The sequence below is a fragment of the Nesoenas mayeri genome (assembly GCF_963082525.1).
Source record: "Nesoenas mayeri genome assembly, chromosome: 21".
NCBI classification, from domain to species: Eukaryota; Metazoa; Chordata; class Aves; order Columbiformes; family Columbidae; genus Nesoenas; species Nesoenas mayeri.
Window position 1 is genome coordinate 6,930,266 of NC_137571.1, and position 17,398 is coordinate 6,947,663.

The 17,398-nt window shown below is 48.3% G+C and overlaps 1 protein-coding gene across 11 annotated transcripts in view; it reads left to right on the forward strand.

The window, feature by feature from the left end:
- The window catches only part of PUM1 (pumilio RNA binding family member 1), a 55,190-nt gene that overhangs the window by 20,684 nt on the left and 17,108 nt on the right, over positions 1–17,398 (forward strand). For 8 of the 11 annotated variants that reach the window (XM_080357450.1, XM_080357454.1, XM_080357453.1 and 5 more), the window contains 7 exons: positions 1,843–2,021; positions 3,969–4,135; positions 5,036–5,306; positions 8,097–8,190; positions 9,382–9,498; positions 14,980–15,131; positions 16,806–16,944. In XM_080357450.1, the coding sequence (XP_080213576.1) occupies positions 1,843–2,021; positions 3,969–4,135; positions 5,036–5,306; positions 8,097–8,190; positions 9,382–9,498; positions 14,980–15,131; positions 16,806–16,944 (1,119 nt within the window). The remainder of the gene's footprint in view (positions 1–1,842; positions 2,022–3,968; positions 4,136–5,035; positions 5,307–8,096; positions 8,191–9,381; positions 9,499–14,979; positions 15,132–16,805; positions 16,945–17,398) is intronic. The other 3 variants (XM_080357456.1, XM_080357457.1, XM_080357455.1) reach the window with 2 other exon arrangements.

The following is a 17,398-nucleotide window of genomic DNA, read 5'->3' on the forward strand; positions in this document are numbered from 1 at the left end:
ATATGCTCCTTAAACACCGCTGAGCATCTCGTGCAGTTTCCAAACGACTGCGCAGAGCTGCTGCTCCAGGGGAGATGGGGTTTAGAGCAGCTGCTCTGGCGGCTGGGTTTCCTGCTGAAAACATCCCTTAGTAGAGCAAAGGCTTTGGGATAGTTGCAAGGGCATTTTTTTATTATTTAAGTTTCAAACTGGCTGTGAAGAGGGGATAAAGCTGCTCAGAATCGCGCTGGATGCCGCAGCCGGGCTGGGTGCCGGGCAGGTTTTGGGAAGCAGCTGCATCCCGAGGATCTGCATCCTGGCTGTCCTCACCAGCACCTTTATTAGTACCAGCTGAACTTGAGGGAGGGTTTAAGGGCTGAGCCAGACCCTGCCCAGCAAGAGCTGAGGAGAGTTTCTGCTTTGCTGTGTCTGTGGGGCGGTTTCCACCCAGCAGACAGGCAGGGTAGACGTGGGGGCAGGAGCCTCCTGCACCGCCCGATCTCCATGAGTCAACGCCCTTCATCTCATCTGCTTTGTTTATTTTCAATCAGTCCTCTGCACCTTAGGAGCCTCTATTCCCCAACCATGGCCCGGACCAGTGTCTGTGAGTCAGGGATGTCAGAGTTTCCCTTTTGCTCAGCTCAGATGAAGAGAATGGCCGTGGGCTGGGTAGTTGCTCAAGGTCTCTGCCCTGGAGCAGGGAGCACAACTTGGAGGCGTCCCTGGCCAGACTTGTTCCGTGGCCGGTGGAACAAGTCTGGTTTTCTGTAAGATGCCCTCCGCTCCACCTGTTTCCCTTTGTGTCCGCTCTGTGCGCTGCAGTCCCCCCAGACGGCTTTGCTTCTCCACTACTGCACATTGAAGTTGCTGGTTTAAAGCCAGAACCGCTGGAAGGAGCAGCCCTGCGCCCGCCCTTCTTTCCCATCCCGCTGGTACCAGTAGCTGTGGAGCGGTGCAGCGAGACCCACTGCTGGGAATCGGTCTGGGTTACAACTGCCTTTTGTCAGTTCTTTGTTAACTTTATCCTGGAAAAGTCTCCCCAGTCCACTTCACTTTGTGGCCACAGAGGCTCGTGCAGTCTCGGGGGAGAAGGCAGGAAAGTGTAGCCAGAAGCAACAACAGAATTACTTCTCCCACCAGCTTATAAGGCAGCTACAGTACCAATATCATGGCATGTCCCTTCCACCGTCCCCTGGCAGCTGCTGGATGTGTGCCTGGTATTTCTGACTCACTGACTATTGCCAGGAGCAGAGAAATTTGTCCCTTCGCTTCTTGGGGCCGCAGGGTCCCCTGTGCCCAGCCAGCGGTGTGTGCAGAGCTCGGGAGGACCTGGAGACATTGGGCCTGGTGTGGTTGGATCGCAGACCCTCACGCTGTGGGGGTGAGAGGAGAAGGAGAAATGAAGTTCTCATAAACCTTTTCTTGAGGACGTAGCAGCTGAGAGAAACTCTGCTCATGACACGGATGAGCCAGTTCACATGGCCAAGAAAGCGAATGTGGGTGATTTAACAGTAGGATGTTTCAAAGGACAAACCAAGACTGATGTATTTTCACTGTACTAATGTGAGAGTTTTACTAAAACTGAAAAGAAGAGCTTTGTTTTTTTTAATTGCAACCTTTACTTGGACTTGAACATTTCTGAAATTTTATGGTTTTAGGCCCTAAGTGTAGTTATTGCTTGTAGGCTTACAGATAATAATATTTTTAAAAGTGAGAAAGCCATTCTACTTTTTCTACTGGACGTCATCAGAGTCCAAAAGTTGGCACTTCTTAGTACAATTAAGACCCTAGGAAGTATGTAATGACTTGCCTTCTTTGAATAGTTGGATCTACTGATAAGAATGACCCATGTTTTTGTTCCAGATCACTCTGTTTCCCAGCCCATTATGGTTCAGAGAAGACCTGGTCAGGGGTTTCATGTGAATAGCGAAGTCAACTCGGTGCTGTCCCCCCGCTCAGAGAGTGGCGGACTTGGCGTTAGCATGGTGGAGTACGTGTTGAGCTCGTCTCCGGGAGACTCCTGCCTAAGGAAAGGAGGATTTGTAAGTCTGCCTGATTCTAACATTGGAGTTCCCATCATGTTCTTTTCTCCATTCGCTGCTTGGTTTGTCCTTCGTTAATCCATTCCGAAAGGCAGATGTTTCTTTTCTTTGCTCTTAGTTCAGCTATCTGTTGTAAAACGGGTCAGCTAGCAGAATAACTGTTGTTCTTGACTTGAGGGACGTGGTGTGGGAGATGGATGTGAAGGTTGCTGACGTTCCCAGGTTCTTCAGCAGCAATAACACCTCATCTGAGCTTGTTGTTGGGAAAAGTATGCAAATATTCCTGTGGTTTTTGAATGAGCGTGTGGCTGCTTTGTTGCTGGCTGAGAACAAAAAGCTCCATGTAACGACGCTAGAGATGTAACGTAGCTAGAGCAGCCGCTGGGGCTGGGGAACGCTTTCGGGGCGTATCATTGCCCATGGAGAGGTGGAACTAGTCCTGGGCTCTGGGGGTGGGGAAGGGTGCAGAGGTGCTGCTGCCTCCGATTTAAGGATGCGAGAGGCATAATCAAGGCCCATCCCTGTAGGAGAAATTGGCCACGTCTCAGCTCTACCTCATCAGCCCAGTGCCGGATCAGGAATTGTTGGAACACGTAAAAGCCGAGTAGGTTTGTTACTGTTGGGCTGCTGTGCTTATCTGTGGGTTGGCTTCATTCATCCTTATTTTGGTCCCTCATTAGTGGGCACCTGATAACCTTGTTGAACCCTGAGCAAGATGATTTTTGAGACATGAACAATCAGTGGAAGGAGCCAATTTATCACCCAGATTGGGGTTAGAGGTGTCTCCTGCAGCACCATCCTCAGGGGCCTGTTCTGAGACAGAGCGTCTCCCTGGTGAATAACACACAGTGTGTGAGTGAGAATTGGGCTCCAAATCCATATTTGTGATTGGCATTTCCAAGTCTGCTCTTTAAATTGAAGAAACACAGAAGCATCAGAAGATTGCTTTTAAAACAGTCTTTCATTTCCTAAATATTGGGGGGGGGAAAATCCCCTCTCCAATTAGAGAGAATGGAAAAATGATTTAGTTGATACAGGATTCCAATGCCTTGCTATGTACCAAGTGCATTTCCCTCACATGAAGTGGAAGATGGGGTCTGAACGGCTTTGTGACAGCACCAAAGCTGCCTCTGATAAATATGTTTATATGCCCCTTGCTGTTTTTTATCATAAATTATGTTGTTTTTCCTCTCCCTTTTGTTGTTCAAAACTCTGCCCCTGGCATAATCACCCTTTATTCTTCTCCCAAGTGAAACAAAATGCAGGCATTAAGGGCAGACATGCTGCACTTGTAATGCTGCTCCTAAACGCTCAACAGAACAGAAATCATCTCTTTTTTAATCATTTTTTTTGTTCATTTCTCCTCAAAAAATGTGGTTTAGCATGATACAAGCGAATGATCGAGCTAGTGATTGACTGGAGTGCTCCTGAAGGAGCTGTACCTTGGAACCCACTGCGCAGATCACAGCGATGCCCCCAGATGGTGTGATCCTGCTCTGCTCCGATACCTGCACCTGTCCAGCCCGTTGCTGCATCTTGGGCAGCAGGACGGGGACTTTGGGGGGCTCGTTCAGTTTATAGCCCTTCAGTGCACACTGTTGTATTTAAAGGTTAATTTTGAACTGCCCACATCCCATCTAGAAGGATGACTTGGATAAATAGTCTTGAAAATTATTTTGGGGTGGGGTTTTTAGAGCCTATAGAAGCAGATCCCGAATTACTAAATACAAGATAGATAAAGCCCATCGTGGAAGAGTGAGAACTAATTCTGTTACTTTTTCAATTAGGATTGATTATTTTGCTTTTTTATATTTCTATTTGTAAGAATTGATGTTTGCAAGTGACTCACTTTATTGTGACATATTTCTTTGATTTGTTACCATCTCAGAATAAAAGTAAAATGGATCTGAAATCTAAGCTTATTAAAATCACGTCTCTTTTGCCCAGGGGCCAAGGGATGCAGAGAATGATGAGAATGACAAAGGGGATAAGAAAAATAAGGGCACGTTTGATGGCGATAAATTGGGAGATCTGAAGGAGGAGGGGGATGTGATGGATAAAACAAATGGTTTGCCTGTGCAGAATGGGATTGACGCAGATGTCAAAGACTTCAGGTACGTGCACCGTTAGTGAATAATTAACCAGGGTTGCACTTAATATTTTTTGAAAGGTTTTCCAAAAGCCTTTGAGTCATTGAAACAGTTCGATAAGGACGTTACAATGTACACAGGGACGCGGTGAGAAAGGGTGGGGGGTAACAGCCGATCGCTCTAGTCTGAGCATATCGGAGTCTGGTTTGATTCTCACACCTTTTGTAAAGACTCAGGGTGGGATTCTTACGGAACCACCTACTGGAGATGTTGGCTCTGCTTATACACTGGTCTGAATTACAGTTGGGGCTTTGGGCGTGTTCCTTGTAGATCCCCAGAGCTGAAAGCCTTGAGCACTTGTGCTGTTGGTGGAATCGATGCATTGGTATTTCTCGCTGGCCTTGTGTCGACACACAGGGAAGCTCAGAGCAAACCCGGCGTGCGGGGCGTGTTGTGCTGGCTCTGCGTCTGCACGCGCCGCTGCCCGCCCCAGTCCAGTGCTGCTGGTGGGCATAGGAAACCGTAGCAGCTACTCCTGCGAGGCTGCGAGCGAGATACGGCGCCAGAGCGTCACATGGTTAATAATTACCAGAGAGCTCGATGAAAAAATAACTTTGGCATTTCTGAAATCCCGGCTTCTGACTGACTCTCACAAGTGAGGAGGAAAAAGAAACAGGATTATTTTTACCCTTACACTGTAGCAGGTCTTTGAGGTGGGGCTGGGGGTTTTGTGGATGGTAGTGGTTTGGTTTTTTTAATAGAAATTGTTCTGTAGAATTCATTTAGGGAGCTATTTCAGACCATTTTTCCCCCCCCATTTATCACAACGTCTCTGAACAGTTCTGGTGAGCTCTAGTGTCTGTTGACTCTGTGTGACATGGCATTCAGTGGACACCCTTAGTGACGAGTATCTTCTTTCCGTAGCCGTACACCCGGTAACTGCCAGAACTCCGCTAGCGAAGTCGATCTGCTGGGGCCAAACCAGAACGGATCAGAGGGTTTGGCCCAGCTGGCGAGCACTAATGGTGCCAAACCGGTGGAGGATTTCTCCAACATGGAGTCCCAGAGCGTCCCTCTGGATCCCATGGAGCACGTGGGGATGGAGCCGCTGCAGTTTGATTATTCTGGCACCCAAGTACCCGTGGACTCAGCCGCGGCGACCGTGGGGCTCTTTGATTACAGCTCCCAGCAGCAGGTAACGTGTCCTTGTCCTGCCCTGTCCTGAGAGGGTTGTCCTGGGTTAGCGCCGGTTCTTCTGGTGGGCAGAGGGACAGAGGGAGGTTTGGAGAGGGATGGAGGAAGACTTGGGATGGCTTTGTCATCTCTGAGCCGTCTGCAGAGCAGCTTTGAGGACCTGTAGTGAACAGAGTTATCACAGCGCTTTTCTGTGTGTTAATCCTTTATAGCTTAAGTTTGCATTGCAGAAGAGGTTTAAATCAGTAAAAACTGCTAAACAAAAAAAACCCAAAGAAAACAACAGCAAAACAAAACCAACCAAACAAGAAACGCAAACCAAAACCACCCAACAAAAACCCAAACCAACAACAACAAAACACCCCCCGCGACCCACCCTTGAGCATTTAAAGTGACTTAAGGGCCAGACGCCGGTTCAGCCCCGGCCTTGGGATCCATGCAGCACCAAAGGGGGCAAACTGAAGGAGTAATGAATTTAAACTGACTCTCTCGGACTTGGGCCTGGTTTAAAACCCGAGGTCGGAGTCCAACGCTACAAAACTTTATCTCAGCCCGACGGGTTTGTTTGACCTTTTCTCCCACGCGAGCAGCCCGAGCTTCTCATCCCGGCCAAGAAACGCGAGTCCTGCCTTTGCTGTTGGCTCCTCGTGAATGCTGGGCCTAAATCCAACCATCGACTCGTAATCCACTCCTGTTCCTGCTAGTTTGGGTAACGATTGTAAACTTTTATTGCTTTCCTTTTCCAAGTGCGATAGCCCTCAAAGAAGAATAAAATCCTTTGTTGTAGCTGATTGTGAGAGTATATAACGAGCCCTGGCTTTCCTGAAACATCTGATCTTTTTAACAAATAGCTCGTTGGTGCTCGGCATTGAGGAGAGACCGTTGCCAGGTTTGTGCTAAAGACCCAACTTCAGAGAGATATCGTGGTCTTAAAAGCAACGTAAATATCTGTGTTACAGCTTGATCGGTTGGTTTATGATACAGCACGTTTGGGAGGTGAATGATGGAAACATTTTTAATGATTAAGCTGTATAGCTGCGCTAGAACTCAGAAAGAAGCAAAAAGAAGCTGGTGTCAAGTCTCTTACTCTGGTGCAGGACCTGCCATTCCCGAGAATGACTTTCAAACAATGCAACTTGTATATTTTTTAAAAAGACGTTAGAGCTAAATAGGAGAACCGCTTTGTAAAGAACCGTTAGCGATGGGAAAATAACTAGGAATGTGAAGCCTGTAATTTGCAGTTTGTCAGTGTTTTGTGTTTAAATTAAGGCTCATTTACAGTGTCGAGTGGTCTTGTTTCTTCCCACCTTTAAAAAGCAGGATTTAAACCTCTCCCTTGTCTCTGTGACGCGGGGATTGTGGGGGGCGCGGGGGTCCCAGCTGCCCGTGGGAAGGGAATCTGCCTTTTGGCTTTATAGTCCTTCCCTTGGGCTGGCAGAGGGGGACGCGCAAGGATCCCATCTGTGAAAGTGTCTTTCCTGCTCCATTGGGAAGCATCGTGTAGTTGGAAGGGATTACAAGCAAGTAAAGCTAAAAGCAATATTAAGAAGGGAACGTCTTAACCACGTGTAAACTGATTAGAGATGTCAGATGTTTCTGTCGCAGAAGAAGCTGGTTTACGGAAATCTAATCTCACAATGTTTCCTTGAGGGAATAACTGAGACTGGGATGTGCTGGTTTCGTGGAATTCCCTCCATGAGCTCCCCCGGTGTTGTAAACACGACAGCAGCAACTGCAGTATCAATACTTTGAGTAGCTCTGTGGTTTTTGCTAGTGCTAGATACAAAAATGGATGATTGAGCTGCATTTGGGAGCTGTGGAAGTCATCGCACGTGCACTGCACTGGATCCAGGCCTCCGGCTGGACTCCGCGCCATTGACCGCGACTCTCTGGCTTCCTCCCGTCAGCCGGTTCGCAGTCACCTCGCTACCCGCTCACCCAGACCCCGCTCCGATTTTCTTCACCAACGCAGTTGCTTGTCCTGCTCTCCTGAGAACTAGCTCCAGTTTTGGTCTCTAAAAACCTCCTTATTTTCTCAATGATGCCAAAAATCTGTGCAGAATCATTATTGCAGTAGCTCACTCCTATAATCTCTGCCTTTCTTTCAGACAAGTGAAAATTGTGGAGCATTTAGGTGTATTTTTTTTCCAAGTGAGTGGGGAGAGAAGACATATATCGCAGCGGTTTGTGAGGTTGTTCCGCCGCAGCGACGAGCCCTCGTGGCCGTCAGAGGGATGAACGCTCCTCCCGGCTGGTTGGAGTGGCTGCTCAGCTTGCGGATCCTGGGGTATTTGAATCAGAGCTGAGCGATGCTTTGCTAACGGGTCGATTCAGGGAACGTTTCGTTTGGGTAGAGGCGTTGGGAACTGGGGAAGTAAGTTTGTAGTAAGGACCTGGATGAACTACAAGAAACCCAAATGATGTGGTGGCAGCGGCTGGTGCTGCCCAGGCTGCGGTCAGGGCTGGGGAGAACACAGGTGCAGAATCAGAATCCGGTAGGTTGGAAGAGACCCTCAAGATCATCGAGTCATTGAATGGCAGAGAAACCCCTCGCTGTGGTTTAGCTGCACTTCAGAAATACACACTCTTCTTTTGCAGATGGATTATCACGCGCAATTGATTTCAAAGGGGCTTGTTTTATATTTTCCATTCCTTTTGAAACGTTTCCCTTTACAGCAAAGCGTCTGTATTTGTAAAAATAAACCTGGTGCAAAGGAATTGCTTTAAAGGGAACGCAGAGGATGCTTTTAGTGTGAGAGTAAAGGACCGTGCTTGTGTTGTGTCCCTGCAGCTGTTCCAGAGGCCGAACGCCCTGGCGGTGCAGCAGCTGACGGCGGCGCAGCAGCAGCAATACGCCTTGGCCGCGGCCCACCAGCCGCACATAGGTAAGTCTTCTTTATTCTTCTTTTATTCTGTTTATTTAATGCTTTACATTTTACTGCACTTCTGTTAATGCTCAGAATACATCGGGGGAAAATACGGGGCAGGGCAGGGGGAGGATTTGGTAGGTTTTAAAGAATCCTAAATATGTTTTTGCAGCTGGTATTTGGCATGCAAGCAGGAGGGTATTGAAGTCCTTTGAACGAGGTGTGAATTGGAGTAAACAGCACAGGGAACCGAGGGGAAAAGCACAACTCAGTATACACCTGAGTGTGCGTCTTGTGGTTCAGCTGCCTGGGGTCTGACTTGAAGCTGAAGATGTGATTTATGCAAACACATGATTCATGTCATGAAAACAGCAGAGATTACCTGGGAAGGAGACGCTTAATGTGGTGCTGGGAAAAGCAGGAGGACTGTAGAAGGGCGACTTGTGGATGGTTCAAGTCAGACTCTCTCAGGGTTAAGCGTTTTTAGCACAATAAGCAGTTTGAAGTGCTGCTTCTTCTTACCTGAAAGCATGATACAAACGCTCTGGGACACTCCCGGCCCTGTGCAGCGCCCTCCTGTGCTTGTTGGAGTTCAGGGCTAGACCTGAATTAACATCATTTAGCTTTTGAACTTCCTCCCCCTCAGCTTCGCCCCCCTCCATGCCCCTTGCCCGCCCCCCGGTAATTAATGATTAAACTGCTCCCTTGCAGAGGAGGGAGATGCCCCCACGGCAGCGACAGTACCTGTGCGCTCCCGAGCTCCTTCCAAACCAATTAACTGAGGCCCTGGCGTGGTGGAGTGGGCACGGAACTTGGAAATAGGGGAGATCACTTCTAAGTCAACTTGCTATAGAAAATACGGAGTAATAACAAGCAATTAGATAATATCTAGCTGGTGTTAATAGTCATCTAAACAGTAAGAGTGTATCTGCACTGCAAAGATACGTGAGCAAGTGTGGGTATTATATTATTTTCCGCTTCAGCTTTCCTTATGGGGCATTGCATCCTTGGAATTGAGCTTCTTTAATGTAAATGGTATTCTCTGTATATTGTTCTGTTAAAACTCTGGGAATCACAGAGTTTGCTCCCTCCCTGTAGAAAACCCCCTGTAAAAAGCTTGCAAATCCTAAAGCGAGCTGAGCTTTGGCGTTGGGCAGCCAGGTGTTCCGGCAGGGCTGGATTCCTAGTGCAGTTTGTTTTTACTGACAGGTGTGTTTTCAGCAGGTTTAGCCCCTGCTGCCTTTGTCCCCAACCCGTACATCATCAGCGCCGCTCCGCCGGGCACCGACCCCTACGCCGCCGGACTCGCAGCAGCTGCCACGTTAGGTGAGTGTTTCCCCTTGTCCTGACCCTCCTCTGTACCCAACCTGCTCTTCGAGTCTGTGATTGGGAAAATTAAATATTAGTACGTGGTCACTTCTGTGGAGAGGTAATGGTATATCAGCGCGGTGAAACAATTTGTCTTGGAAACCCTATTTTCTGTAGATTAAATGTGATGCTTCTGGTGTCACGCTTGCTACGGGCTCCATCTCTGAGGATAAACAACCAGAGCAGATCTGAAACGCAGCACTTGCAGACATGAATGTCGCTGCATGTTTGGGGATTTCTGGTAACTGGTGGTAGTGGGAGATACCTTGGAAAAGACACCCACTAAATGCTGGGAAGATGGAGAACGTGTTTTCCCACCAAGGAAGTTGTATCTCACTGCTGTTCAGCTTAATTTACTGCAGCGCATCCTGCAAATGATTCCTCTGCTTTTTTGCAAGATTCTCTTGAGAATTAACGCTTTTTAGGTTTCTAGATAAAAACATCCCATATCTGCTGTGAAGCTTATGTATGAATATGCAGTTTCCAGATGGCGAGCGAAGATGGTGGCTCTTGTCTTCGTGCGAGATCTTTCTCCCAAACGTTCACGTATCAGTTTCCAAATTCTCGCCAACTGTCACAACCAAAATTGTTGTATCTCGAGATGACAGCTCGGTGAAACAGCTTACCCGGCAGCACGCGAACACATTGTACATTGAACTTTCGCTGCGTGTGCCATAAAGTTCTTGCCTAAGCGTTGAGGACAAAGGATGAATGCACTTTCAGGAGAACATCTTTATAGCCACGCTTTTCTTTCTGTGAGCCACCGGGAAGGGAAATCTTCCACATTTTAAACAAAACCTGCTTGGTTCAGAGTAGTTTTTCGGTTTTCAGTGGAGTCTGCAAGCTGTTGCCACCCTCTGCTTACAGCTCGCATCCTCGCAGCACATCACTTGTACCAAATCACACCCGTCACAGGTTGGTTGGACGTGGATATCACGTTCTGCTAGGCGGCGCTGGCGTTTGGTACGTGAGTTTTTTGGCGTGTTTAGCAGTTCTTACATAACCGCTGCTTCGCCATTAAGCTTTGAGACCAGTATCAGGTCAAGCTCTGGAATGGGATTTCAGCAACTGTTACGCAGTCAGATGGTGTTTTTAGTGGATCATATGGAAGGATGTAAAGCATCGAGATTGTAACTGGAATATGAGCTTTGGACTTTTTGGCTGTTGTGAATTTTGCATGCTGATTGCAGAGTAACAGTGCGAGATTAGGTAACAACGTGGTGTTGGCAAACAGATGATGCTGTGATTAAATGGCAGAAAGCCAAGAGCCGGAGTACAAGGATATTTCTAATAGTCCAGGGGTCGATAAACTCTCATGTGATGATGAATGTGTGGCAGCGAATGAATGACCCCAACTCTGGTGACAGATACAAGGAGGAGGCTGCAGCAGGACTTAGCGGGGAAGAGGTGCCAGAGCGACAGCGGTTCCAGCTGGAGTCACAGGAGGCGCTTTGGGAGCGAATACCAGGAAAAGAGGATTCTGATGACCCTTCTGCGTCACCTCCGCACTCCTGAAGCCGCTGCTGCTCCTTCAGGACCGCACTGCAGTTCAGCGGAGCAGGGGTCAGCGTCTTGATGCCATAGAAAGCCCACACGTAACTGCCTCCAGATCTCTCGCAAACAGCGACTGTGCCAGCAACAACCGCTTTATTTTTCCCCTTTTTCTCGGCAGCATTGCAGCTGCCTGATATCTGATTGAGGCCGTATAAATTGGAACTGGGGAATAACATACCCCAGGATACCTAAAGCATCCCAAAACTTGGCATCAGGATCTCTACTTGAATGATTTTTAATCTTTATGACTCTGGAAAGCAAAAGAAAAGGATGTATAATGTGCCGCAATGCACTCGGTGTTACAGCCCTGAGAAACACGAGGGACTTCGCCCATCTCACTGGGCTGCGGACCCTGACGGCTGGAAACGGCCCATAACGAACCTCACTGCTGTTTGATGGAGGAGAAGCAGCAGTTCTCGCTGGACGCAGCAGTTCTGGAGGTGTTTTCTCTGTCATGACTGAAAGGGCATGGGCAAACATGTAGGATGATGTATGAAGTCAGAAGACCTCCCCGATGCGTACGAGAGGGATAAATCGGGAGGACTGGAAAAGTTTATGAGATAGAAGAACTAAGTTTAGAGTTGTTGGTGGTTTATTGCTCACAGTTACACCTAAAGCGGAGGGGAAACGTGTGTGTTTGATGGCAGAGATAATTCTGTCAATTAAGATTCTGCCGTTACGGCACCTTTTACGTGATTGTGAGGCTGTCAGCCCTGTGATAATAGTCTCTGCTTCCCAGCAATAGTAGCATTTTACAGAACAAATCTGAATGCAGAGGGAGGGCCTTCCCAGACTCAAGAAGAAAAATCAATTGTGAGTTTGAAGCGTGTGGGGAGGATACTCCTGTCTTTAAAAAGTGATGGGAAATTGCCTTTATCATTGGAGACAGATGTCGCTCAAAAGAGAGGAAATCTCGCCTTTGGTGAGTCGTGTTGGGAAATGTTGGTTCCCTCAGGTGGTGTATTATGGGTAGAAAAGTGTTTCTGCTCTTTGTAGAGAAGTGGGTGCTGGAATAATCTGCATACAGGAGGAAGGCACGCGGTGCTCCTGGGCTGCAGGTGGGGTTGGGCTGGTTGTGTCTGCACGGTGCCGCTCCGTTTTTGGGGTTTTTAGCAGCCTCGTTCCCTTGGTGCTGGCTGTTCCAGCTGCGGGGGCGCGGTCCTACGCGGCCGCCTCTGCTTTTCGGGATCTGCCCCAGCGCTGGCTGGTTGGGTTTGCATGGGCTGGCCGGTGAGCTCAGCCCTTTCTCACACCCCGGCCCTACAAAGACACCATTTGGATACCCACGGTGAGGAATTGGGAAGCCATCGGCTCACAAGTCGCTGGTGATTGATAAAGTCGCTATTTGCAGATGCGTTTGCGTTTTCAGCCGCGAGGTTCTCGTGGCTGTTGGAGCTGGTGCTGTCTCGGTGCTGGTCCTGGGCCAGCGGGCCGTTCTGCCGACAGCGGTTCGGCTGCCGGCGGCCCCTGCGGCACCAAGGCACAGCAGTTGGTTATGAACACACTTACAGATGGTTTTGCTAATGTTGCTTGAAAGGAATATTTGTGGGTGTCTGTGGCCAGCGTGGAGACGTAGTAGTGGGAATATTTGATTTCAAAGGCTCTAGAATGGCTTTTATTTTCTTATATATGTGTATCTTTAATAAGTGTAAAAGCAGGTGCAGTCTCTGCTGAAGTGAGGAGGCACGGAGCGCGTTTCTCCGAGTCTGGCGATGATGACACACTTGCCCTCACTGAGAACGCTGTTCGGTAATGAGCCCACTCGCGCTCAGAGGAGCTGAGCCAGACTCGCAGCTCTTTCAAGCCCTGCTGCCTGCAAACTTCAAAGACTTTGTGCCTCTTCTTCTGTTAAACACCTGAGGCTTTGGCAGATCTGATGAGCAACCTCTAACTAGGAAAAAAACCTCATCTAGACTACGCTTGTTTGATAATTAGAACTGAGATTAAAATAAGCCAGAGAGGTGCCCAGATTTTGCCCAGATAAATGGTATTGCAGCAATTGCCCGATAGCCTGAGGGCAAACACAGACTAATTATTTGCATGAAGCGGAGCAGTTGCAGCTATTTTCCTGTGGAGTGCAGGATCTGCAGCTGGCATCTCATCTGCATGAATGTAAACAGGTTATAATCCACCAATTAGCTCTGTGTCTGTAATTACTTAGGTCAAGATGGCCACTACCATAGTGGGACCGATGAGTTTTCTGTAGCTTTTTTTGTTTTAATTTACTACCCCTGCACAGGAATTCCCGGGGGGGTAAGAAACGTGTGGCTGCTGCTCCGAGACAGAACCCGGAGCGAGCAGACGAGTCGCCTTCTGACGAGAGACAGGAAAGCCAGCGAGGGGGGATTTCGTGGCTGAGCTTTAGTGCGAGGGACAAATCCGACTGTTGCGCACGTGTTGAAGCGCCTGGTGTTAGAAACAGGCTGTTGTGTAACAACATCTCCTGCTGGGCCCGCGTGTCACTGACCCCCCGAAGGCCTGAACTGGGGAAAGCAGCATGGTTAAAACCAAAAGGAGAGTAACTCTGACACTTCTGAAATATGAATTTAATATTTGATGTTGAATATGAGATGAGTGTGTTGAGGTGTAGCCGCGCCTCTGCAGCGTTGGTTGTTGAAATCCAGTCTGTTGCACAGCGAATTGCTTTTGCATTGCGGAGCAGCTCGTTTGAGACACACGCACGTCCTGGCTTTCCCCTTTGCCACAGCCGGGCTTACACTACGTGGTGGCCTTTTGCCTCTCTCTTTTTACCGTCATCCCTCATTTTTGGGACAATAGTTTTTAAGTCTCTTTGGGCAAATAGTTGTATTTTGTGCCTGTGTTACACTTGTTCTCCTTGCAGTATCTTACCGTAAGACCTAACTAACAGCAATATAAGATTACTTGGTTAGAACTCTCTTAAAATAGAAGCTGTTTTTACTTCATATAAGAGCAAGTGTGTGCTTCAAATTCACTTAAAAACTTGTTTATTCTCCAGTGTCAAATAATGACCGTGGCACTTTACCTTCAAAAGGCCATCGTGCTATAAGGGCAGGAGCCCGTGGGACAGGTGATGTATTTGAAAAGCAAAGGAGATGTTTCTGCTTTTCTGCTGACCTTTCCAAATGGTACAGAACAGACATATTAAAAAGTATTATTGGATTCGCCTCGGTGTGATGCGGTGGGAGGGACCCGCGGTTCAGCGCAGCGAGCTCAGCGTTCTGCCAGCTGCAATTATTGAAGGATATAGGCTGCTGTTCTGCTCCCACCAAATTAAACGTGCGGTGTCCTGAGACTCGATAAACCACACGGAATCTTCAGCGGGCGCTTTTTCTGGTGCTCTCCGAGATTTTTTAATATTTTTTTAAACCTCTTAAGTTTGAGGAGGGGATGTGAAAAGATGCAGGATCATACAGGATCACGCAGCCTCTTTTGCGGTGGTTTGCTGATGCAAAGTGCGACTGAATGACTAGAAAATAGTATTTTAAGTACTCAATGCTATCCAGATGCAAAGAGGTTTTAAAAATTGATTGGGGAGCTAAATATAGATGTTATTGAGCTCTGAGTGTCAGCCGAGATTAGGAGAGACTTGTATATCTGTGCTTAAACAAGTTTCCTTCTCTTTTGGTTAGGAAGTTTTGTTCCTTCACTATAAAATTAGGGTACAGCTGTAGGAACATGGGATTTCAACAGGATCACTGGTAGCAGAATTTGGCCTCACCCAAAAAGGTAAAAACCAGTAAAGGTGAAATTTCAGGTTTGACTTCTAAGCTTTTAAAAAATACAAATGACAGGATCCCTCTGTATTTGCAAAGGATTTTAAGCCCTCGCCTGGTGATGGATTCATTAACCCCGAGAGGAGCGGCGGGTATTTTTGTGACACTGACGGTTCCCTTGTTGTTTCAGGCCCGGCCGTGGTCCCTCACCAGTACTATGGAGTTACGCCCTGGGGCGTTTACCCCGCCAGCCTGTTCCAGCAGCAAGCGGCCGCCGCCGCCGCCGCCACCAACTCTGCCAGCCAGCAGAGCACGCAGCAGGGCCAGCAGGGCCAGCAGCAGGTAAGGCGCGGGCCCCGCGCGGCCAGGCGCGCCCGTCCCGAGCTTATTTTCTGTTGAAAATTGTTGCACTTCTTTGGGTTGAATCGTTGCGTAATTTTCTTCTTTCTTCTATACTTGGAATTTAACGAGGTTAATTTTCCTAACTTCGCTTAGGTAGAATAAGCATTTTAAAGGTCTGGTGTTTATTCATAGCTGTACAATCTGATGCAGAAAACACAAATGTGAATCAAGTGGCTGCTGGAGCAGAAGGAGGAAACTCGGACAATAACAGCAGGGATGTTTCACACCACAGTTCTGGAGAACACTTTGCTGCTGGCCCAGTTAATGATCAAACCTCCCCAGCCGGCAGGTCCCGGAGCTGCTGCACGTACCCGTGCGCGCGGTTAGCACAGCGCTAGGAGCGTCTCAGAGCCATTTCTGCTTTGGCATTCAAAGCAGGAGCCTCACCGTACGGAAGGTGTGTGCTCAGAGAGCCGCTGCCAGGGCTCAGGCTGTTACAGTAAAACCAGCAATCATCAGTAGGCTTTTAAATATTTTTTTTTATTACTTTTATAGCCATGAAACGAGCATGAGTCGGGTTCATGGTATTGTTTTTAGTGCAAACCTTCCATCCGTAAGAGGATATGGTATATATTTTTTGGATGAAATTTTTCTAAGAAGTGCTGAGGCAAATATTTTGGAACCCTACAGCGATGGTTATGGACAGTTGATTTGTGATGCTTACAGCGTCTTAACAGCATATCTATAAAAAACACCAGTGTTTGCCTTCCTGCAGCCTGCCACCCGTCGCATGGATCCTGCCCGCTGCCCTGACACGGTGTCTGTGTACAGAGTTCACGTTCAGGCTGTAACAGCGACAGCACACACCAACATGTCACTTAAATTCAGCATCATCTCGCAGTCTCCCAGTGCACAAAGTCATTTTTTCCTTTGAATAACTTTATGAGGTGGCACAGAATGTTACTTTTAGCAGATGGAGAGCCAAAGGACGGCTGTTTGAATAAGCTGACCTTGTTGTGGGTGCAGGTTGTTCCATCACCACTTGGAGTAAAAGGCTTTTGCAAAGCAAAATGATCTGGCACAGGTCATTACAGAAAGGGCAGTTTGCCGTTGTCCCTTTGCGCTTCAACCACAAGAGCCGCGTGTAAAAGACAGTGTGTGATCTCTGGTCATTGTTTCCGATGAGTAAGTGTCATGTCACTGGGTCGCTGTTTTCTACGGGGGCTGGCAGCTTGGAAGAACCCGTGTCACCTCGTGTCATCAGCCCCCAGCTCCTCCATTGGGCTTTTTAAGGTTTCTGCTCAGTGCTGTCATGGCACAGACCAAATGTTCTCTGGGCTGGGCCAGACGGCTGTGAAACCAAGGGCTGATTATGGCAGGTATATCAAGAAATGAAAGAGGTCAGATGATGGAGCATTTCCAGATTCTGCTCAGTAAGCCAGAGAGGGGGTGTATTATTTAAATGGAGTCTTCTGCATTTACCCATGTGAAGGTTTGTGATGGCCAAGGCAGCTCTGTCCAGGGTAAAGGGTACGGGTTGTCTCACTCTAGTTGTGGCAAAGCTGCCGTTGCATGCGAGAACTTCCACTAGATTGCTGCTGTGTGTGGTGACTGCGGCTTGCTCCTGCGGCCCCGGCTCACCGGAGCGCTGCCATGTTCCTCTCTGTTCCGCAGGTTCTGCGCGGAGGAGCCAGCCAGCGTCCTCTGACCCCCAACCAGAACCAGCAGGGCCAGCAGACCGATCCGCTGGTGGCCGCCGCCGCCGTCAACTCTGCGCTCGCCTTCGGCCAGGGGCTGGCGGCCGGGATGCCGGGTAGGGCTGCAGCTTCCCCGTGCCCAGGACAGCTCAGGCAGTGGCGTCCTGTCTCTGTGCTGGCACCTCTGCCTGGCGTGCAGCACGGTTTTGTTTCTATTGTTTTTCGGTGTTAACCTGTGGGCTTAGATGCCATTTTCAAGAGGCTGTTAGATGTGACCCTAACTACCAGTGCGGCATTTAACTTAAATCAGGGTTTAGGTCCTTTTGCCACAGATGGAAACAAATGTTATCAACCGTATTGCTGTACGAGTGCATTAGTTGCTTGCGCATCCAAAAAAATTGATGGCTCCTATTGGAAATTGCTTTCAGCTTTCTCTGTGGATCATGCTAGCTTATGTGATCTTTGTGCTAAAACCTCAGAGCTGTCTTAGTCCCGTTCATTAGCCTTGTCTTCCCATCCCTGCCAGGTGTTTGACTTTAACAGGATAAGGACTTGCTCTTCATAATTTCT